This window comes from Thalassophryne amazonica, chromosome 18, assembly GCF_902500255.1.
Source record: "Thalassophryne amazonica chromosome 18, fThaAma1.1, whole genome shotgun sequence".
Lineage (NCBI taxonomy): Eukaryota > Metazoa > Chordata > Actinopteri > Batrachoidiformes > Batrachoididae > Thalassophryne > Thalassophryne amazonica.
The window spans coordinates 51,560,702-51,585,278 of record NC_047120.1 but is presented as its reverse complement, the minus strand read 5'-3'; the positions used below and the strand labels follow the sequence as shown (position 1 = coordinate 51,585,278).

General features: G+C 39.0%; 1 protein-coding gene across 1 annotated transcript in view; it reads right to left on the bottom strand.

The window, feature by feature from the left end:
• The window catches only part of LOC117531047 (double C2-like domain-containing protein alpha), a 76,367-nt gene that overhangs the window by 36,845 nt on the left and 14,945 nt on the right, over positions 1–24,577 (bottom strand). Inside the window, exons 3-7 of the mRNA XM_034194055.1 lie at positions 21,277–21,356; positions 20,586–20,660; positions 13,663–13,772; positions 6,661–6,787; positions 3,062–3,121 (exon numbers count right to left, since the gene is read on the bottom strand). Coding sequence (XP_034049946.1) covers positions 3,062–3,121; positions 6,661–6,787; positions 13,663–13,772; positions 20,586–20,660; positions 21,277–21,356 — 452 coding nt within the window. The remainder of the gene's footprint in view (positions 1–3,061; positions 3,122–6,660; positions 6,788–13,662; positions 13,773–20,585; positions 20,661–21,276; positions 21,357–24,577) is intronic.

The window sequence follows — 24,577 nt, the reverse complement described above, 5'->3', positions numbered from 1 at the left end:
TTATAATGAGCTTAAATAAAAACATACTTCAAGTTACAATTTTTGCAGAGAAAAAATTTACTGCAGATCTCACATGTTTCGAAACATTGTTCTGGAGTCCAGATTAAAAGGAGCACGTTGCGTGTTGTGCTGCCACCTGCCGAACACTGACACCTGCTGGACAGTTCATGAATGCTGCAACTCAGTCATACCGTCAGTGCAGGTTCCTTTCATTGTCGCCTGCCGAACAGGGACAAAATTCAGAAGTCAAAATGTCGAAGGTGCGACATCTGCTTATTATGAGGATTATTAAGTTTTAAATAATAATAATACAGAAGAAGAAGATCTGTTAAAAAAAAAAAGTACTTTTTATTATGAATTTGTTTGTTTTGTTGCACCATGAAAGCCCTACACAATAGTTATTATTATTATGTTCACTGTCGCAGGCCAAATGTCCCCCCTAAAAATCCGTCCACCCTGCCTTCACTGCTTCTGCGTCATAGCCGCGGTTCACGCAATTAACACCTCGTTTCTGCTTCAAACTGCACTCCAGTCATCATCTATCTCAGCAACAGATATCTGAAGCTTTTGTACAACAATATTTCCACATAAATTCAGCATTATTTCATCATAAACGACGGAGGAAGTGACAAGAGCGCCGCGGCTACATGAGCTACTAGCTGCTGCATCCATCATTTCAAAGCGTCACAGAGTATCGCCTCATTTCTGCTTAAAACTGAGGTTTTACCTTGTCATCTGATGTTAATAATCCCATTAATCAATTAATCACTTTGGGTGAAGAAAGTCCATCTCAGACAAGCTGCTGAGCTCTGAAATGACACATGCACAGTGGAGGCAGGGGAGGGCCAATTTTTTAGGGGGGAACCGTTCAATCTGCGACAACCGCCAAGGATGTAATAAATCATTGCAATCTATTTATTTATTTGTCTCTTTGTCTGTTAGCAGGATATGTCAAAACTACTGCACGTTATTTTTATGAATTTGCACCACAGATAGACATTAGGCATGGAAGACTCCATTAAATTTTGGAGGTGATCCGGCTCTGGATTCTGGATCAAGATTCCACTTTATATAGGCTTTGAAGGATTACATCAAACTACTTCAAGGATTCTCACCAAATTGGTACCACATGCAGATATTAGGGCATCGAGACCCCACTGAATATGGAGATTATCCGGATCCAGACGAGATTACTGGCTCAGAGATGAAACTTTATAGGGTTTTTAAGGATTACGTGAACCTTACTGCACGGATTTTTGATGAAATTTCCACCCACAGATAGATATTAGGCCATAGAAGACTCCATTAAATTTGGAGGTGATCCGGATCCAGAGTCTGGATCAAGCTTTGTGGATCAAGATTACACTTTATGTAGGCTTTGAAGGATTATTGTCAAAACTACTTCAAGGATTCCACCAAATTTCCCCCACAGATAGATATTAGGGCATGGAAGACCACTGAATTTTGGAGATGATCCAGATCCGGATCCAGATTCTGGCTCAGGATGTAACTTTATAGGTTTTTTAAAGATTACGTCGAACCTACTGCACAGATTTTGATGAAATTTCCCCCCCACAGATAGATATTAGGCCATGGAAGACTCCATTAAATTTTGTAGGTGATCCGGATCCGGATTCTGGATCAAGATTACACTTTATGTAGGCTTTGAAGGATTACGTCAAAACCACTTCAAGGATTCTCACCAAATTTGCACCACAGATAGATATTAGGGCATGGAAGACCAATGAATTTTGGAGATGATCCGGATCCGGATTCTGGCTCAGGATGTAACTTTATAAGCTTTTTAAGGATTACGTCAAAACTACTGCAGAGATTTTGATTAAATTTTCACCACAGATAGATATTAGGCCACGGAAGACTCCATTAAATTTTGGAGGTGATCCGGATCCAGATTCTGGATCAAGATTTCTGGATCAAGATTACACTTTATGTAGGCTTTGAAGGATTACATCAAAACTATTTCAAGGATTCTCACCAAATTTGCACCACATGCAGATATTAGGGCATCGAAGACCCCACTGAATTTTGGAGATTATCCGGATCCGGACCAGATTCTGGCTCAGGATGAAACTTTATAGGGTTTTTAAGGATTACGTCGAACCTACTGCATGGATTTTGATTACATTTTCACCACAGATAGATATTAGGCCATGGAAGACTCCATTAAATTTTGGAGGTGATCCGGATCCAGATTCTGGATCAAGATTTCTGGATCAAGATTACACTTTAAGTAGGCTTTGAAGGATTACATCAAAACTACTTCAAGGATTCTCACCAAATTTGCACCACATGCAGATATTAGGGCATCGAAGACCCCACTGAATTTTGGAGATTATCCGGATCCGGACCAGATTCTGGCTCAGGATGAAACTTTATAGGGTTTTTAAGGATTACGTCGAACCTACTGCACGGATTTTGACGAAATTTCCCCCACAGATAGATATTAGGCCATAGAAGACTCCACTGAATTTCGGAGGTGATCCGGCGGACGTCAGAAATATCTGATTGCTCTTGTTGTTATTATTACTGTTATTATTGTTGTTGTTGTTCTTATTAACAAATACCTCGTGTTCAGTATATAAATTGCACCAGAGTACAGGTGTGGTGACCAAGCGGTTAAGTGTGCTTGTTTCCAGTGCAGAAGATTCCCTTCCCCGGTTCAATGGCACCCTTTGCCCATTCTCAGTGTAATGTGGAGCTGCATCATGAAAGCGCATCCAGTGTAAAACTTGTGCCAAATCAACATACGGATCCACCTTGGATTTGCTGTAGCGACCCCGAGTTAAACAAGGTAGAAGCTGAAGGGTCTTAGTCACAGACTCGCAGGTCCTCCCAAGCTATTAAAAAAAGCGCGACTTATAATTCTGCGGCACAACCCGAAAAATCCGGTGTTCATGACTTCATGCCTTCTGACATTTTCTTACAGTCTGTTATGTGTCGTGATGACCCACATTGACTAGCCTGTCCAAACCTCCTCGTAATATGTTAAAAGATGAACTGTAATGTGGACACACACAGACAGAAGGGTGGCGACTGTCACCTCTCTCAGGTACAAGGAGATTCCTCTCAGGGCCGTGCTGGTCGCTGTCGGCGAAGGCAGCTGCAGGGTGAGAAGAAGAAAAAGGGGATGAGTAATGAAGAGAAGATGACTGGCAGAAAGGAGGAGGAGCAGCTTCGAGCGGCTTCGAGTCGAGAGCAAAGCCACTTGGAAAATTACAGGCCTGGCACGCCGTCTGCTTCGCTGCGTGACAGAAGGGGTTCCGTGTTTGATCGCAGAGTGGCCCCCGGCCCCCGAGGGCCTATCTAATAACAACAGTCCCGAAGAACAAAAAGCTGGCATACACATCTCCTGCACTTTGATTTTTTTAATCCACTTGTTTCTCATCTCTCTGACTTACTCCCTCTGCACTGACGCCTCTCTCACCCCCTCCTCTCCTTTTATTCTCCAAATCTCTAAGTGCCCTTTTCCACATGACCTGACTGACATTTAGTCTTTACACTAAAAGCCATTTATCAGCTATAAAAATAGATTTATTCCACGCTGAGTGTAAAAATTATAGTCAGTCGTGAGGAAACATCAGTCTGCAAGATTTCAGAAAAACACATCTGGTTTTACAGATTCTCAAGTAGAACAGAATTAATCAGTAAGACCACCTGTTGAGGTGTTTGGTTGAAATAAACCCACCTGCCTGTTCTTCTTTGGATTTGTTACTCAGGATTTGTATTAAAAATTGCACGTACATTTACGTATGGACAATGAGGGGACTGTGTGAAGAGTTCAGATGCAAATATGCACTTGGTTGCTTTGGTAACCATCAGTGTGCAAAATATTAACAAATATAAACATCCCATTTTCATTTAAAAAAAAAAATTAAAATCTGAGCATTTTCAGGTGGCACTGTGGATTAGTGGTTAGCACTGTTTCCTCACAGCAAGAATGTCACGGGATCAATTCCCACCTGTGGCCTTTCTGTGTGGAGTTTGCATGTTCTCCCCGTGTTTGCGTGGGTTCCCTCTGGGTGCTCCGGCTTCCTCCCACATCCAAAGACATGCAGGTTAGGTGGACTGGAAACATTAAATTGTCCGTGGGTGTGCATGTGTTTGCTTTTCTATATGTGGTCAGGCCAAGGTGCACCCTGCCTCACACTCACTCAAAAAACTGACTCATTGGATTGGATTTCCATCTAATCAATATATGTAGTCCCAACTAAATTAAATTACATTGTCTTGCATGAATGTGTTTTGTTTGAGTTGGGGCTACATATATTGATTAGATGGAAATCCTGCACATAATTGAATTGAGTTCATCCAATGAGCGATTTTGTGGAGTGTACAACCCCTGGCAAAAATTATGGAATCACCGGCCTTGGAGGATGTTCATTCAGTTGTTTAATTTTGTAGAAAAAAGCAGATCACATGACACAAAACTAAAGTCATTTCAAATGGCAACTTTCTGGCTTTAAGAAACACTATAAGAAATCAAGAAAAAAAATTGTGACAGTCAGTAACGGTTACTTTTTTAGACCAAGCAGAGGGAAAAAAAATATGGAATCACTCAATTCTGAGGAAAGAATTATGGAATCACCCTATAAATTTTCATCCCCAAAACTAACACCTGCATCAAATCAGATCTGCTCATTAGTCTGCATCTAAAAAGGAGTGATCACACTTTGGAGAGCTGTTGCACCAAGTGGACTGACATGAATCATGGCTCCAACACGAGAGATGTCAATTGAAACAAAGGAGAGGATTATCAAACTCTTAAAAGAGGGTAAATCATCATGCAATGTTGCAAAAGATGTTGGTTGTTCACAGTCAGCTGTGTCAAAACTCTGGACCAAATACAAACAACATGGGAAGGTTGTTAAAGGCAAACATACTGGTAGACCAAGGAAGACATCAAAGCGTCAAGACAGAAAACTTAAAACAATATGTCTCAAAAATCAAAAATGCACAACAAAACAAATGAGGAACGAATGGGAGGAAACTGGAGTCAACGTCTGTGACCGAACTGTAAGAAACCGCCTAAAGGAAATAGGATTTACATACAGAAAAGCTAAACGAAAGCCATCATTAACACCTAAACAGAAAAAAACAAGGTTACAATGGGCTAAGGAAAAGCAATCGTGGACTCTGGATGACTGGATGAAAGTCATATTCAGTGATGAATCTCGAATCTGCATTGGGCAAGGTGATGATGCTGGAACTTTTGTTTGGTGCCGTTCCAATGAGATTTATAAAGATGACTGCCTGAAGAGAACATGTAAATTTCCACAGTCATTGATGATATGGGGCTGCATGTCAGGTAAAGGCACTGGGGAGATGGCTGTCATTACATCATCAATAAATGCACAAGTTTACATTGATATTTTGGACACTTTTCTTATCCCATCAATTGAAAGGATGTTTGGGGATGATGAAATCATTTTTCAAGATGATAATGCATCTTGCCATAGAGCAGAAACTGTGAAAACATTCCTTGCAAAAAGACACATAGGGTCAATGTCATGGCCTGCAAATAGTCCGGATCTTAATCCAATTGAAAATCTTTGGTGGAAGTTGAAGAAAATGGTCCATGACAAGGCTCCAACCTGCAAAGCTGATCTGGCAACAGCAATCAGAGAAAGTTGGAGCCAGATTGATGAAGAGTACTGTTTGTCACTCATTAAGTCCATGCCTCAGAGACTGCAAGCTGTTATAAAAGCCAGAGGTGGTGCAACAAAATACTAGTGATGTGTTGGAGCGTTCTTTTGTTTTTCATGATTCCATATTTTTTTTCCCTCTGCTTGGTCTAAAAAAGTAACCGTTACTGACTGCCACAATTTTTTTTCCTAATTTCTTATAGTGTTTCTTAAAGCCAGAAAGTTGCCATTTGAAATGACTTTAGTTTTGTGTCATGTCTGTGATCTGCTTTTTTTCTACAAAATTAAACAACTGAATGAACATCCTCCGAGGCCGGTGATTCCATAATTTTTGCCAGGGGTTGTATAACTGCTGGGATAGGTTCCAGCCTGCCCCCCGCTCCCCCCGCCTTGTGACCCTTAATTGGAGTAAGCGGTTGAAGATGAGTGAGTGTGGTTTGCTTCAAATTCCCATTTTAAATGACATTTTTCTCCATTTAAAGTGGTTTAAATGGTTTAACTCTTCATGTATACAAATATCCACAATGGCATTTTTGTTAAACCCCTTCGATTAAAGTACAGCAGATAGCTCAATGGATAAGGAGTTGATCTGCCAATATGTAAATCTGAGTTGGAATCCAGGAAAATCTGGATTGTCTCACTCTGTTGGCTGCGGAAGTAACCTAACCTGCATCAAGCTGGCATCTGGTCCAGAGAAAGTCATGTGCTTCTTGCTGTAGAATTTGGAGATAATCACTGGCCATGGGGCCTTGCTTTCTAAATTGAAGCTAAAAGTCATATCTTCACTGATTCATCACAACTCCTTTGTGGTGATATTCAGGGGCACAATTACAAAACTACATGTCTGTCCAAATACTTATGGACCTGACTGTATCTCCACAATGATGCTCGTCTCTTAATCCTAAATCATCATGCATTGAACAACTTTACCACCCAGTAAATTCGCCACTTCTCATTTATCCTTCCTTTCATTCTCTCTCTCTCGCCCCTCTCTCACAGGAGGTGGGTGCTCCAGACAGATGTTGAAGTGTTTGGTTTGGTCAGGCTTCACGCGGCGCAGGGCCACCCGCGACTCCCCAATGAACTCATTATGTGTCAGCTTGTCTTCGTCACACACGGAGACCCTGGGGGTGAGAGACAGACGGTGCAGTGGGGGGGGGGGGGGTGCAAAAGACAAGTCAGAGGGAGAGACAGAAATATCTGAATAAAAACAAGATGATTAATGACGCACTGAAAATAATTCTACTCCAAATGTATGAAGCAGAGTGCACATGATCAATTAGAATGATAGATTGCGGCTGCTTTTATGATTGATAATGATGCGGCACCACTGGAATAGGTAAAGGAAAATATTGACCTGAGTTAAAAGAGCACACAGCTAATTCTACTCGGTAAAACACAGATGCATAAATGTTGCATCGCTGGCGCCACAGTTTACAACTGCTTACCATTTTGCTCCTCATGAGAATTTAAACATGCAAAGTTGACTTGATTCATATTAATGGATCCAGAAAACTACCCCCCCCCCCCCCCCCAGCTGAAATGTAAAACATGGGTTGGAGGAAATCGAGCGGTGGAGGGAGGGATGTAGTAGTGCAGGTGATGCAGAGATTAAAAAAAAAAAAAACTGTGGAATTTATGCAAATCAGAGTGTGTATAAGTGTTCATGTTTTTAGAACTGTCGAATCGGTTTGATGCACGGTGCTGTGTGTCTGTCTGTGTGTGAACAAAATAACTCAAAGAGTTTTAATCAGATTTGGACCAAACTTGGTGGAATGTCTGAGGATCAATTAAGGCAAAATGTTTTGATGGTAGGCAAAAAAATTGATTAAAAGATAGAGGTCACAGGCCAAGGTCAAATTTTGTTCCTAATTTTTGTAGTAGAATAGCCATTTGTAGAATTAACGATACACTAAAATTTTAATTTGAGATAATTAAAGATGCAGTCATAGCTACTAATAAACACTGATATGAAGTCAGATCATATGATCAGCTTTATTACGTCCTTGGCATTTATTTATTTGTCTGTCTGCCTGTTTGCAGGATTACATCAAAACTACTGCAAGAATTGTGACAAAATTTTCACCACAGATACATATTAGGCCATGGAAGACTCCACTGAATTTTGGAGGTGATCCAGATCTGGATTCTGACTCAAAATTTGTTGGGAGTGATCCGGATCAATATTCTGCAGCAGAAAGATACCACATCATAATGTCAAACCAAGATCAGGAGAACATTATTTGGTTTCAGTTTGTGAATTAAATATCAGATTGTAACATCTTGATCAGTCAGACGTCAGAAATCTCTGATTGCTCTTTTTTCTGATCATATGACATTTGACCTGTATGAGTTAAAAATTTATGACCTTCACAACTGTTTAACTCAAACAGATTGGAGCCAATATACATTAAACTTGGCGAAAGGGTGTCATGGTAATCAAAAATAAAGTGGTTTGGTTTTGGGCAGAATTGATCAAATGCTCAGATCACACAGAGCCAACACTCAGAATTAATTTGTGTAATTACTCAAAAGAGGGGTTTTTTTTCATTAACCAACCTCCATGAACAATTGGGGAATAATCAATCCAGAAGAAGAACCCAGTAAACCTTGGTGTTGGTTGGGATCTTGATGTTAATTCTGAATTGAATTGAATTTATTTATTTATCCGGCACACAACTGAGCAACAACAAAGGCAATAACAAAACATAAAAGAAACAACGTGCAAAAACCCGTGTGGCCGAAAGGGTGAAGGCAGAAGCAAAGATTATAAGCACCCTCCCCTTATACCATTAAAAATCTTCTTCTTCGTCTTTCGGCTGTTCCCGTTAGGGGTTGCCACAGCAGATCAATCGTTTCCATCTCACCCTGTCCTCTGTATCTTCCTCTGTCACACTAACCACCTGCATGTCCTCTCTCAGCACATCCATGAACCTCCTCTTTGGTCTCCCTCTTTCTCCTCCTGCCTGGTGGCTCCATCCTCAGCATCTTCTCCCTATATACCCTGGTCCCTCCTCTGCACATGTCCAAACCATCTCAATCTCGCCTCTCTGACTTTGTCTCCAAACCAGTCCCACCTGAGCTGTCCCTCTGATATGTTCATTCCTAATCTTGTCCATTTCTTGGCACTCCCAAAGAGAATCTCAACATCTTCAGCTCTGCCACCTCCAGCTCTGCCTCCTGTCTTTTTGTTAGTGCCACTGTCTCTAAACCATACACATAGCTGGTCTCACTACTGTTTTGTAAACTTTCCCCTTCACTCTTGCTGATATTCTTCGGTCACAAATCACTCCTGCCACCTTTCTCCACCCACTCCACCCTGCCTGCACTCTCTTCTTCACTTCTCTACCACACTCTCCATTACTTTGAACAGTTGACCCCAAATATTTAAACTCATCTACTTTCACCACTTCTACTCCTTGTAACTGCACTATTCCATTGGGCTCCCTCTCATTCACACACATGTACTCAGTCTTGCTTTCTACTGACTTTCATTCCCCTCTCTCCAAAGCATATCTCCACTTCTCCAGACTAGACTCAACTTGCTCTCTACTTTCACTACAGATCACAATGTCATCTGAAACATCATAGTCCCATGGGAACTCCTGTCTGATCTCATCTGTCAACCTGTCCATCACCACTGCAAACAAGAAAGGACTCAGAGCTGATCCTTGGTGTAATCCCACCTCCACCTTGAATGAGTCTGTCATTCCGACTGCACATCTCACCGCTGTCACACTATTCTTGTACATGTCCTGCACTACCCTAACATGCTTCTCTGCCACTCCAGACTTCTCAATACAATGCACAACTCTTCTCTGGCACCCTATCATAAGCTTTTTCTAAGTCCACAAATACACAATGTAACTCTTTCTGTCCTTCTCTGTACTTTTCCAACAGTATCTCCAGAGCAAACATTGCATCTGTAGTGCTCTTCTCGGCATGAAACATATGCTGCTCACAGATCTTCACCTGTTTTCTAAGCCTAGCTTCTAACTACTCTTCCATAACTTCATGCTGTGGCTGATCAGCTTTATGATCGTAGTTACTGCAGCTCTTGCACATCACCCTTGTTCTTGAAAATAGACCAGCACACTTCGTCTCCACTCCTCAGGCATCCTCTCACTTTCCAGGATTATTAAACAATCTGGTAGAAACTCTACTGCCATCTCTCTAGACATTTCCATGCCTCCATTGGAATGTCATCTGGACCAAACTGGCCTTTCCACTCTTCATCCTCTTCATAGCAGCCTCACTTCTTCCTTGCTAATCTCTTTTACTGTCCTGATTTACTCTCACTACATCATCCAGCCTTTCTCTCGCTCATTTCTTTATTCATCAACTCTTCAAAATATCCCTCCACCTTCTCAGCACACACTCCTCAATTGTTTAATTTTGTAGAAAAAAAGCAGATCACAGACATGACACCAAACTAAAGTCATTTCAAATGGCAACTTTCTGGCTTTAAGAAACACTATAAGAAATCAAGAAAAAAAGATTGTGACAGTCAGTAACGGTTACTTTTTTAGACCAAGCAGAGGAAAAAAATATGGACTCACTCAATTCTGAGGAATAAACCAATGTACCAAGTATTTTAATATTATCAGGACAATTATTCCAAATATTAACACCCCTGATGGAAACACAATGACTTTTAACAGTAGTACGGATCTTCAATTTCTCAAATAATAATGTTCCTCTCAAACTGTAGCTGGAGTCTCTCATTTTAAACAGATTCTGATCATGTAGAGGCAAAAGCTTATTTTTAAATTTATACATAATCTGTATTGTAATATAATCAACCAAGTCCCAGAATTTTAAAATTTGCAGACAAGCAAATAATGAATTTGTTGGCTCTTGATATGGTTTATTAGTGATAATTCTTATGGCTTTCTTTTGCAACAGAAAAACTGGTTTAGTATTAGTTCTGTATGTATTTCCCCAAACCTCGACGCAATATGTCATATATGGAACAAGTAATGCATGATATAAAGTGGTCAATGCATGTTGGGTGAGGAAGTCCTGGGCTTTGTGCAGAATTGCAGTGGCTTTTGACATTTTAGTTTTAACATAGTTAATATGTGTTTTCCAGCTTAATCTATCATCAATATGAACACCAAGAAATTTTGTATCTGTTACAATTTCAATATCATGTAGTAATAGTTTTTTGCTTAAATTCCTGGTCTTATTCCCAAATATCATACACTTAGTTTTACCAAAATGGAGCAATAATTTATTTAAATCAAACAATTTTTTAAATTTATGTAATTCGTTCTCCATCTTGTCCAGGAGCTGTCCCAAATGATCCCCACTACAAAACACAGTTGTATCGCCCGCAAATAAAATACAACTTACATACTTAGAAACCAAACATATATCATTAATATACAAAAGGAACAACAGTGGCCCAAGGACTGAATCCTGGGGCACCCCACAAGTAATCTTCAAAAACTCAGAATTTGTCCCACCAAAGTGGACACACTGATACCTACTGTCTAAGTAGCTCGCTATCCAGTCATGTGCCAATCCCCTGATACCATACTTCTGTAATTTGTCCAATAGCAAGGTATGATCTATAGTATCAAATGCTTTCTGTAAATCCAAAAAAAAAAAACAAACCCAACAGTATATTGCTTATTTTCAATCGCGTTGGTAATTTGTTCAACGAAATCCATCACAGCCAACGAAGTAGTGCGATTCTTTCTAAAACCGTATTGCTGCTCGCTAAGGATATGATGTTTAGTTAAAAAATCGTTTAACCTAATTTCAAATACCTTCCTAAATTCTAATGGCTTTTTCTTTGCTTTTGGACACTAAAATCAATTTTACAAACTGTTTTCAGGTAGTCCCAAGAGATCTAGTGAAATAAAACCTATCAAGGGGATCAAATTTTTTACAATAAACAAATCCGTGTTTTAATAAACCAGCCTATTTTGAAATGCCAGCTGTGCCGCTTTTTCAATCCATTGCCAAATTAATTTTAAACTCTGCCAAGATGGTGGCAAAGTTTCCCCTAATTTTCATGACAATCAGTTCAATAGTTTTCCAAGGAACACACATATATACAAATGCATGTAAAAACAGATAAGCAATGTACGAATTGCTACGGCAATCACAAGATTTAAATTCTAATGTTGAACAGTCTCAGTATTTCTCAGTGTTTGTGTTTGCAGATGCATATTTTATGTTTTTTACACATTTATCTGAAAGAAAAATTAATAGTTGCAGTTTATTTTTAGTCAAGACAAAGTCAGTAGTGTGTCCTTTCTAACAAAGTCATTTTTTGTGGATCCTTTCTGTTCTGAACCAACAAGGATAGGAAAAGTGGAAAATTCTGTCTTTTGGCCAGGATTTTTATGGTATTTTTATTGTATTGTTATATGTTTGCTCCAGACTTGACTTTACATGTCTCACTGTTGCTGAAAGTTGTGTGTCCATGATGACCCGGAGGAGGAATATTCAGTTCATTGAAAGCAGAGTCCATATAATCAGCTGCAGCCGCAGGATCCAGAGGCAAACGCGGGCAGAAATTCAAACTGACAGGGCTCAGGACCTCTGCGATCCTTCGGCTTGTTGCTGACGGAGCAGGACAATTCTAGTCGAGTCAAATCCTCCACTTCATATGATCCATGTGTGGACAACATGTCCCAAGTTAGCTCTTAGCCATGGTAAATCCTGTTATTCTGCCCATTGTTGCACTCAAAAAAATAACTTTCTCACTGAACATAATAAAATTATGCAAAGTATTTCCACCCAAGTCAAATGAGTTGACTTAGCAGGAAACAATTTTGCTGAGTAACCTAAATGTAAATTTGTTGGGTCAACATGATGAATTCGCGTTACTGTTACTTAATTACCATGGTTTAGGCCAACTGGATGTAGACCTAAATGTAAATTGGTTGGGTCTACATTTACCCAGTTGGCCTGAACCATGGTAATTAAGTAACAGTAACATAAATTCATCATGTTGACCCAACAAATTTACATTTAGGTTACTCAGCAAAATTGTTTCTTGCTAAGTCAACTCATTTTACTTGGATGGAAATACTTTCCATAATTTTATTTTGTTCACTGAGCAAGTTCAATTTTATGCTATGTCAAAACTACATGATTTGAATGTGTTCAACCAGAAAACTTGTTAGACTTAGGTTCATGTAACAGACACCCATGTTGGGTTTTTTTGAGTATTGATCAAGACAGAGTTTTGCTCAACTGTTGGCAACTGACACTGAACTGATTTAAATACTCATATACCAACTCTGTAGAACAAGGCAGAACTACTGGAAGGTGTACGTTTTCTGTTAAACCTCGTGGTTTATTCATTGTTCTTTTAAAAATTATTGTATTGATTAAAATATCTACACAAGTCTAGTACGAGTCCATTACACCAACATGTGTATGTGTTTCTCCTGATCTCCAAATGCTGCTGCTGAATTAACACAGTGTCATAGGCCAGGTGCTCTAATTTTCCCTGACAGATCGGCTGCTGATCCTATTTAAATCCGACTCCCACCCTTGCAAAACAAGGTTTTAGTCACAGGCAGATACAATTTACAGCTTTTGTCACCTCTAGAGGGGGGGGGTCAATGAATGTAAAACACCCCGCGGTTCTTCTGGCCTCAATACGTCAATGCAACTTGGCGACAGAGAGTCAGGAAAGAAAGCCAAAGCAAAGGGGATCATTTTAGGAGTGAGGGGAGATCTTTCCCGATACTACTGGACAGCAGCTCCCTTTTACAGAGGTGAAGATGGAGTATAATGGAGGTGAGGTGACAGAAGGAGATAAACTGATCGGTGGAGAAAGATGGAGAAACAAAGAGAGAGAGACAAGGATCAAAAAAGACTAGACTGACTAGACAAACAGAGTGAACGCCTCTGTGCTTGAGATAAGAAACTCATTGTAAGCAAGAATGAAGTTTGTGATGTGGATGAAGAAATGGAGAGACAGAAAAAGAATGGCCGTGTCTATTAAAATCTTTAAAAACTATTAAAAACTTACCGGAGTGTTTTGCGTGACATGTCCTCCTCTGTGATTCCGTAGTAGGTGAGCGTCTCGTTCCACACAGGGTTCAGGGAGTTTCGCACAATCTTAGTCTTCAGTTTATTGGCCTGTGCAACACAGCAGAAGCAGAGGTGGGAAGTAATGCATTACAAGAAACACACTAGTTTTTATATCATATATATATATATATATATATATATATATATAAAAGAGGGTTTTGGTTTTTTTTGGGAAATGAACACTTTTTGGGTTCCTTTTTTAAAAACTGGATTTCTAATCTGACTCGAGTAATTTTCTGAGGAAGTATATTCTACTGTTTTCTTAAGTACACTTGCTATAATGCCTTTATTACAACCAGTCTGCTACAAATCCAGGGAGGAGCATGCAACACTTGCCGAGAATGAAAGAGAAGCACCACCTGTTTTTGGACTGATGCAATCGCGTTGATAGAAGATCGTACAACAAGAAGCATCTGGCAACAATCCCTGGCCACTTCTGAACACAGTTTTTATTTCAGTATCTTTAAAATAAATAAATAAATAATAGTGACACAATGAAGCTGCTGCACCTCCCTAGAAACACTGTACTCTTTACTTTAAAAACTTAACTTCCAACCTCTGTGAGCATGTTGAAGGCTCAATTTAGGGCTCAAGTGAAAGCAGACTGATACTTTATAAAGGGTGAGGAGATGCTAGCTAAAAGTTAGCTTTGATTACTCCTAATCTGCTAATTTAGTGGATTAGCCAGCTCTAAAACCCTGAAAAACAGAAAGGGCTGACATTTTAATGTGTTATGGCATGAACATTCAGGTTCCCAAAAAGGTTTAGAATCCCAACATGAGATGATGGTTAAGATTAAGATATGCATAAATAATTAAATAAATGAATGAAATTAAACAGAAGTTTACATTCAACATACAGTTTAATCACCAAAGAGTGATTAATCTAAGTCAATAAGAAATACTAAGAAATAAAAATAGACATTCAAAATCATTTTACTAATGAATTAATGAATTTAGTCTGGGTTGACCTCCTGCTCCAACCTCCTCAAGGTCATGTTGTTTGCTTTTTGCGCAATGTTTTCATTTCACTTATTTGATTAGTGTATAAGCTCCAACAGGAGCAAACATATGATTTGAGGGTTTATAAATATTTTTGGCTGTTAAATTTGATCAAAAAATGTTAGCTGAGTTGAAGTTAGCACAACTAAATGTAATGGAAGCTAACTGGTCTGCTAATGGTTTTTAGAGTGAGCCAAAAAGCTAATCTGCTAACAAAAAAAAGTTAGCTTTGTGAATTAGATACGAGATGAACTATGCCAACTGTCCAAGTCATTTATTTGCCAGGTATCAAGTGTGTCATTTATAATTGTAGAAGACATAGGTCCTATACAGGCCCTGACGCCCGTTGGTGCTGATGCTTGTCTCCGGATTCCGCGGTGTGAAGTGAATGAGAGTCTGCGCTCCACCTGCCACCTGGATGGAACCCCAGTCCAATTCAATTTAGTTTATTTATGTAGTGCCAGATCACAACAAAGTCACTGCAAGGCATCCAGCACTGGTTATTTTCTCAGCCAAGGCTGGCTCCCGTTCACAGCTGAGTGGACTGACAATGCAGGCTCCAAGGAAATAGACAGGTAGCATGAGTGGGATTCAAACCCAGGGCTACATATTGGCAGGCCACCTCCTTAACTACTGAGCTACCTAATCTTTATGGTTGTGATCACCTCCGATTGTGCATTTGTGCAGCACATCATTTCGTGATGAAGTGCATATCGATTTTTACCTTGCTGGAGTGGTTATACAGTAGTCCAAACCTGAGTCAGTCAATGTACATGAGTCTGCGCTTAACATAGGCGAGATGTTTTAGGATTCCCATGAGACATCCATGAGAAGGCAACCCAGATGCAGGGTTGAAGAAAGTAACTTATTAACTCGGCCATTTTTTTACTTTTACTTAAGGAGGTTTTTCAAACTTTTACTTGAGTCATTTTTTTTATGGCAGTAATGGTGATATTTTGTCTTCCGATGATCAGCAAACATAAGCTAATAAAGCTGGTAAACATGGCATCTAAAGTTGTTGGGGTACCGCTACCACAGCTACAACATATTTATGATAAACAGGTGAGAGGAAAGACTAACCAGATTTTGAATTAACCTGGGCACCCACTCTTTGGGGAGTTTAATTTGCTCCCGTATGGCCGCCATTTTAGTCTACCTACGCTAAGGACTAGCCGTGTCAGAGATTATTTTATTCCTGTGGCTATCAGGAATTTGAATACATTGAACTTACTTTTTAAAACTTTTTACAGGATTTTTAAATATTGTACTATTTATTTTTTATTCCTGTCCATGTTTATGATGACAGTTTTTAGTTGTGTATTGTTCATTGGCTTTTGTCATTGGTTTTTGGGGAAGGAGTGTTTTTATTGTTGAGTGTCTTGCATTGTGTGGTACAATTGCTATGGGCATCTGGTGATGATGCTCTGTTGTACATGTTTTTTGTACATGTTGTACAAGTTTGGGAAGCTAATGTTAAACACATTTGTTGTTATTGTTTGTTGTTATATTTGTTGTTAATACCGTTATTGTAGGGTGAAGCGACGCTATTGTACTTTATACACCAGTTACCATTTTTGTTTAGCTTTGTTGGCTAGCAAGATACAGTTGGCTTATTAACGGCTAAATTAACAGTAGCTCATCTAGCTATAGTTAGCTTACTTTCGTGATTTACACTTTTATTTTACATGGTGTGGATTTTTAATGGTTCTTCAGTTTATAGGTTCTTTAATAGATATCAACAGATAGTATCTAAGTTTGGGGTTTTCCATTAGAAAGCATGTAGAGTATAGATTTTGTCTTCCTATAGTAAACTAGCAGGGTGAACTTTAGATCAAATCAAATCAATTTTATTTATATAGCGCCAAATCACAACAAACAGTTGCCCCAAGGCGCTTTATATTGTAAGGCAAAGCCATACAATAATTACGGAAAAACCCCAATGGTCAAAACGACCCCCTGTGAGCAAGCACTTGGCGACAGTGGGAAGGAAAAACTCCCTATTAACAGGAAGAAACCTCCAGCAGAACCAGGCTCAGGGAGGGGCAGTCTTCTGCTGGGACTGGTTGGGGCTGAGGGAGAGAACCAGGAAAAAGACATGCTGTGGAGGGGAGCAGAGATCAATCACTAATGATTAAATGCAGTGGTGCATACAGAGCAAAAAGAGAAAGAAACACTCAGTGCATCATGGGAACCCCCCAGCAGTCTAAGTCTATAGCAGCATAACTAAGGGATGGTTCAGGGTCACCCGATCCAGCCCTAACTATAAGCTTTAGCAAAAAGGAAAGTTTTAAGCCTAATCTTAAAAGTAGAGAGGGTGTCTGTCTCCCTGATCCGAATTGGGAGCTGGTTCCACAGGAGAGGAGCCTGAAAGCTAAAGGCTCTGCCTCCCATTCTACTCTTAAAAACCCTAGGAACTACAAGTAAGCCTGCAGTCTGAGAACGAAGCGCTCTATTGGGGTGATATGGTACTATGAGGTCCCTAAGATAAGATGGGACCTGATTATTCAAAACCTTATAAGTAAGAAGAAGAATTTTAAATTCTATTCTAGAATTAACAGGAAGCCAATGAAGAGAGGCCAATATGGGTGAAATATGCTCTCTCCTTCTAGTCCCCGTCAGTACTCTAGCTGCAGCATTTTGAATTAACTGAAGGCTTTTCAGGGAACTTTTAGGACAACCTGATAATAATGAATTACAATAGTCCAGCCTAGAGGAAATAAATGCATGAATTAGTGTTTCAGCATCACTCTGAGGACAAGACCTTTCTAATTTTAGAGATATTGCGCAATGCAAAAAGCAGTCCTACATATTTGCTTAATATGCGCATTGAAGGACATATCCTGATCAAAAATGACTCCAAGATTTCTCACAGTATTACTAGAGGTCAGGGTAATGCCATCCAGAGTAAGGATCTGGTTAGACACCATGTTTCTAAGATTTGTGCGGCCAAGTACAATAACTTCAGTTTATCTGAGTTTAAAAGCAGGAAATTAGAGGTCATCCATGTCTTTATGTCTGTAAGATAATCCTGCAGTTTAGCTAATTGGTGTGTGTCCTCTGGCTTCATGAATAGATAAAGCTGGGTATCATCTGCGTAACAATGAAAATTTAAGCAATGCTGTCTAATAATACTGCCTAAGGGAAGCATGTATAAAGTGAATAAAATTGGTCCTAGCACAGAACCTTGTGGAACTCCATAATTAACCTTAGTCTGTGAAGAAGATTCCCCATTTACATGAACAAATTGTAATCTATTAGATACATATGATTCAAATCACTGCAGCACAGTGCCTTTAATACCTATGGCATGCTCTAATCTCTGTAATAAAATTTTATGGTCAACAGTATCAAAAGCAGCACTGAGGTCTAACAGGACAAGCACAGAGATGAGTCCACTGTCTGAGGCCAAAAGAAGATCATTTGTAACCTTCACTAATGCTGTTTCTGTACTATGATGAATTCTAAAACCTGACTGAAACTCTTCAAATAGACCATTCCTCTGCAGATGACCAGTTAGCTGTTTTACAACTACCTTTCAAGAATTTTTGAGAGAAAAGGAAGGCTGGAGATTGGCCTATAATTAGCTAAGATAGCTGGGTCAAGTGATGGCTTTTTAAGTAATGGTTTTAATTGCTGCCACCTTAAAAGCCTGTGGTACATAGCCAACTAATAAAGATAGATTGATCATATTTAAGATCGAAGCATTAATTAATGGTAGGGCTTCCTTGAGCAGCCTGGTAGAAATGGGGTCTAATAGACATGTTGATGGTTTGGAGGAAGTAACTAATGAAAATAACTCAGACAGAACAATCAGAGAGAAAGAGTCTAACCAAATACCGGCATCACTGAAAGCAGCAAAGATACGATATGTCTTTGGGATGGTTATGAGTAATTTTTTCTCGGCTCAATAGAGCTCTGACTCTTTGTCAGCCTGGCTACAGTGCTGAAAAAAACCTGGGGTTGTCTTATTTTCTTCAATAAGTGATGAGTAGTAAGATGTCCTAGCTTTACGGAGGGCTTTTTTATAGAGCAACAGACTCTTTTTCCAGGCTAAGTGAAGATCTTCTAAATTAGTGAGACACCATTTCCTCTCCAAATTACGGGTTATCTGCTTTAAGCTGCGAGTTTGTGAGTTATACCACGGAGTCAGGCACTTCTGATTTAAGGCTCTCTTTTTCAGAGGAGCTACAGCATCCAAAGTTGTCCTCAATGAGGATGTAAAACTATTGACGAGATAATCTATCTCACTCACAGAGTTTAGGTAGCTACTCTGCCCTGTGTTGGTATATGGCATTGGAGAACATAAAGAAGGAATCATATCCTTAAACCTAGTTACAGCGCTTTCTGAAAGACTTCTACTGTAATGAAACTTATTCCCCACTGCTGGGTAGTCCATCAGAGTAAATGTAAATGTTATTAAGAAATAACATTATCATAATAGATAGATACCTAAAACATATTACATCATAGCTTCTGTTTCTATAATAACATAACCAGATTTATACCTTAGCCTACTAGGTATAATTTAGTTTTACAACAAGTCTACAGACTAGGTAGATGTATACTACAATCTTCTCCTGTATGAATACTTAGGTTTAGTCGCTTACTCCTATAATATTATATAGTAACTATATTTCTTGTATATGTTGTTTACTACCCTGAATGTGTAAATATCACTTATATACATGCTGTCCATGGGTCAAAAAACCTTTTAAACCTACCATTCCTGGTTCTCAAGACCAGACACCTAAGTGGCTCTACTCTTCTTTTTTTAGATATTTACACTCAACAAAAATATAATGTATGAGATGAACTCAAGATCTAAAACTTTTTTCCACATACACAATATCACCATTTCTCTCAAATATTGTTCACAAACCAGTCAGTTTATTGTGGGCAGTCTAAGGCACACCTGTGCACTAATCATGGTGTCTAATCAGCATCTTGATATGGCACACCTGTGAGGTGGGATGGATTATCTCAGCAAAGGAGAAGTGCTCACTATCACAGATTTAGACTTGTTTGTGAACAATATTTGAGGGAAATGGTGATATTGTGTATGTGGAAAAAGTTTTAGATCTTTGAGTTCATCTCATACAAAATGGGAGCAAAACCAAAAGTGTTGCGTTTATATTTTTGTTGAGTGTAGATATACTTTAGTATACACTAGTAGAGTTCTACCTTAGAATTGGTATGTATAATAGAAGATATACCTTACTGAATTTTCATGTGTTTTGGACATACTGTTGCACACTAAATTTCCTTTTTAAGGATAAATAAAGTGAAACTTGAACTTGAAACTTGGTATTTGAGCATAGGCATAGGAGGTGGGGGGCAGGGGGGGCAACCGCCCCCCTGGGCTCGGCAAAATGCTCAAATTCGGGCAGATGGGCTGGGAAATTTGGGCATGGGCCATGTAGACTCTGAATACAGAATAGAATGACCTAAAATGTCAGACTTATTTTCACAATTAATGTAAACAATCAAACTGCTATTTGGTCACCAGTATAAATATAAATATGGGTATATAAATATATGGTAATTTAAAGAGTCATGCGGGTTTCTGAAATTGGGGCAAATTTGGTGTCACCCCCCCAAATAGACCCCACCTCCTACGCCTATGTACTTGAGTATAGATTTTCAGTACTTTTCTCACCAGTGAGCATAAAAAATAAAGGACAATTTGGTAACTCAGAGCTTTGCCAAAACATGGCATTTTGTGTTTCTGCAGATAACCCCAGTGGTGTCACACCCTTAAAATTAGAGCTACAATTAATGCACTCTAGGCCCAGTCAGCAGTGTAATAAAAATCCTTTTGCTTAATACTGCAGTGACCAATGTTGAATTAATAGGTTTATACCTTGCAGGCTCCTGGCAGTAGATGCAGTTTGACATAAGGATCAGCCAGACCGTTGAAATCCATCGGTTTCAGACCCTTAGAGACAAAGAGAAAATGAGGGTGAGGTATACTGTGCAAACCATTAGTGCTGATAATAAATTGTTAAAAGCCCGGGAGAGGTGAGAGGTTCATTTTCAAATAGAATAAAGGATAGAAATGGAGGTTTAATTTGACAGATAGCTGCATATCAGAAGGCTTGACAGTCTGTATGAAAAACTCAAGGCTGACTAGGATAAGAATCCCAACATTCATTTGCAAGTTTTTTTCTTCATGCTCAAGGTGCATGTCTGCATTTAAACTGTCACATTTTCATTTTGATTGAGTGTGATTGCTCCCAGTTGCAAATAGGGCCTCATCTATTCGCGTATACATTATTAATTATCTCTGACATTGACAATGACTTTTCACCAGGATCTGTTTTTGTTCCGTTGTTGGAAGAATTACTCACCAACTCATTTACATGAAATATTGTGGTTATCTTGGGACATATACCGTTTAAATATGATTTAAAGAAAGGCGGAAGAAACTATACGAAAATATGTTTAACATTGTGAGACTGAAGGTGTTTTAGGCCTTGATGTTCAAAGGAGGTGATGGAATTGGTTCTCTTTGCGACAGAAACAGTGTTTGGTGAATCTAACGCTGTGCTTACCTTTCCTCGCAGGACTGTGCAATGTAAGGAGTTGGTAGCGCTCTCATACAGCAGGTCAAACTCTAACGTCCCCAAGGATGCTGTAAGGCAGTTAATGAAAGGTCACAAAAGTATGCCAGTTACTTTGGTTAATTGCTTTTACCTTGATGACTTCAATGGCTGCCATAGAGATGGAGCAGAAAACAAATACACATGATGCCATGAGGATTAAACACTCGAGAAAATCGTCTTCATCATAATTTATACAGTATAACAGCTGAGTGCATCCTTGTCATTTGATTGTTGGCTTGTATGTCACATGACATGGATTATTCATACCATTCACTGTTGTATTTCACTGACCGTGCAATAGTTCTTTCTTAGCGTGCAATTTTGGTGCTATATGAAATGTGCTATTGCACTGCGCACACTCACACTACCAGGGGCGGCGTTTAGCTAAACATAGCGGGGTTTGTTTTGCTGGTGGGTGACAATTTGAAGGAGCTATTGACACTGCTAATTCTTCTAACACACACACACACTAGGGTGGTTCAAAAAAATAAAAGTTGGAAATTCATTACTCTCACCCCTTCATTTGGGAAAAAAGAAAACCTGCCAAATATTTTTGTCATACATTAATATTTAGAGGTAGCACATCATAGCTGAAGGTTGTAAATATATCAGTTATCGCTGCCCGAGTGCCCGTGCAATAGGTTATCCATTATCCAGTATCTAATCACATCACTTATAAAGAGGATAGAAGTTAACCACCTGAGTGTAACTAAATTATAATTTTATATTCAATTTAAAACTATACCTGGGTTTAAATATTTCTCACAAACAACATACTTTCAAAAATGTTATTTTAGGCTACAAGCTGAAAATTTTGCTTCAATTCGCAGCTTCTTTTCTTTCAGATCTTTGGTGATGGTGAATCTAACATGAGATAAATGTAAAAAGAGACACTTGCTGACTTAACATGCTTAACCATTAACTGGAAACGTCAGTAAAACATGTCAGCTACTAGAAGTAGAACATTTGTATACCTTATTGGTTCCACCAACTGAAATAAAGGGAAACAAATTGCCCTCAAATGGGCAAATATTCAAGGTATTTTTCTTCAAACACACTGATTTGAAGAAAACTGTCCATGATGCTGCTGTGACCTCTATAGACATGGCAATTCCTTTTTGGGAGAGAGCTAGAATCCCACTGAGGGCAAAGCAGCATCTGATCACAAAGTTAGAAAAGGTGTTCGGAAAATGGAAAACATTGAAAAAGACCAAGAATCGCAATACAGACAAGCAGAAGAAAGATGAAACAGTGTTTTGTGAATCTTTGGAGGACTTGTTTGACATGGCACATCAGGATGTCCTAACAATGATAAAGTTTGAAGATGACAGACAGTTCCTACTTGCTCAGCGAGAGAAAGGTAGAAGGGGATGCATGGCAGGCATAGATAAATACAAACTGCCAAAGAACAAAGAGCAGAAAAAGAAAAGCTGCAGAGCAAAATACAAAGAGAAACTGGAGGAGCCTGGACCATCTAATGTCTCACTACCTGACACTGTCTCCAGCCAGAGTGAAGAGAACACAGAAAGTCCAGATGAAGAATTGTTATGCCAGTGCCATAAAAAGCCAGTAAAATTAAAGCTGTTGTAACACCAGGACTTGAAGCAGCATTGGATAGGACCAAAACAACAGACAGAAGTGCCACCTATATTCTGACTGAAACGGCAGCAAGTCTTGGTCATGATGCAAGCAACTTAAATATCATTATCATGTAAAGGATGTTTCTCTTATGTTACACAGCTGTATAATTGGTTCTTGTGCTGATTCATACATTTTTGAATATTAAGTACTGCAAGGCATAAAGAATATTATTGTTTGGAGCTAGATCAAAATATATGTGGAAATATATAAAGCATAGACTTATTTAAATTTATCAATAATGAAACAGTATTCATCAATAAAATGAAAATGCAATGTTGATTGTCACAAAATCTTCACTACCCCAGTATGTAGGTATTGTAGGAGCATGATACATGTACGAGAAGAACTGCATCTCACAATTCATGTTTTAGTGTTTACCTATTTTATGGATATGAAAAGATTTGATTTTCCAATGTATTGCCATAATTTCTGTCCTGACATATCAATATTAAACGGACAGAAATAATTTGGAAATATCTGGAAATGACCATACTATATGACAAAGTTATTGCGAGCAAAATCTTTAAGGGCTGTGTGCTACCTGTAAAAATTATTAGAGTTTTATGAATTTGTACATGATGTGTTTTTATGTTAGGTACAACAAATTTAGAGGGTGAGACTTGAAGTTTTTTGAAAAAAAAATTGGACCATTTTTATGGACCACCCTAACACACACACACACACACACACACACACACACACACACACACACACACACACACACACACACACACACACACACACAGAAAAACCCACAAATCCACTATGCTATAAGCCGTCTGGAGATATGAAGACATGTTAGGATGAAAAGCTGTACAAATTTCTGAAGTACACAAAGTCAGTGCACAGCATCACGGACTACACTGTCGCACATTTTAGACTCCAATTTAAAGTTTCAGTGGAATGTTAAGCACAGTGGAACAACAAAATGTAAGTCCCTTTTCTGTTGTTTTATAAATTAATAAAATATCAAATGAGAAGGATCTATTTTTAGCCGTTACATAAAACAAATAATGAAGGTTTTTACATTCTTTCAATGGAACGAATATTTAATTTGGTGAAAGCTGGAATGTACCATTCATTCCTTTCTTTCATATTCATACCATTGAACTCATAACCATTCATTATTTGTATAATATATGACTGAATCATTATCATTCTTTTTCTTTTGTCTTGTCAAACTGAAACTACACTATTGGAGCTGAACCCCTCCAGGTGGGTGGAAATGCTGTATATTGCCATTGCAAGCGATTGTGGCTTCAATCTGAGAGACAGGTATCATCCCTGCAGACTGACAATAAAGGAGAGTCATTCCAGTCCCACTCTGACATAAACAGAGTGGCTGACTAGACGGCAACAACTACAGGGTATGTATGACACATAGACTGTTTGGTATACACTTGCACTTATGTCTGGAAAGGTGTCTGCTTACTCCCATTTACTTGACACTCAGCCGAAACCATCTGCTTTGCACCAAAGATGTCAATCTGGACTGTATCCGAGCTCTGTGATGCTAAATGGATGCAATGTAATTATCAGCACTGCTTCATTGCAGCTGATGGTGATTTTCTGAAATCACTTGATTTGGTCCTGAAATTCACAGATCGAC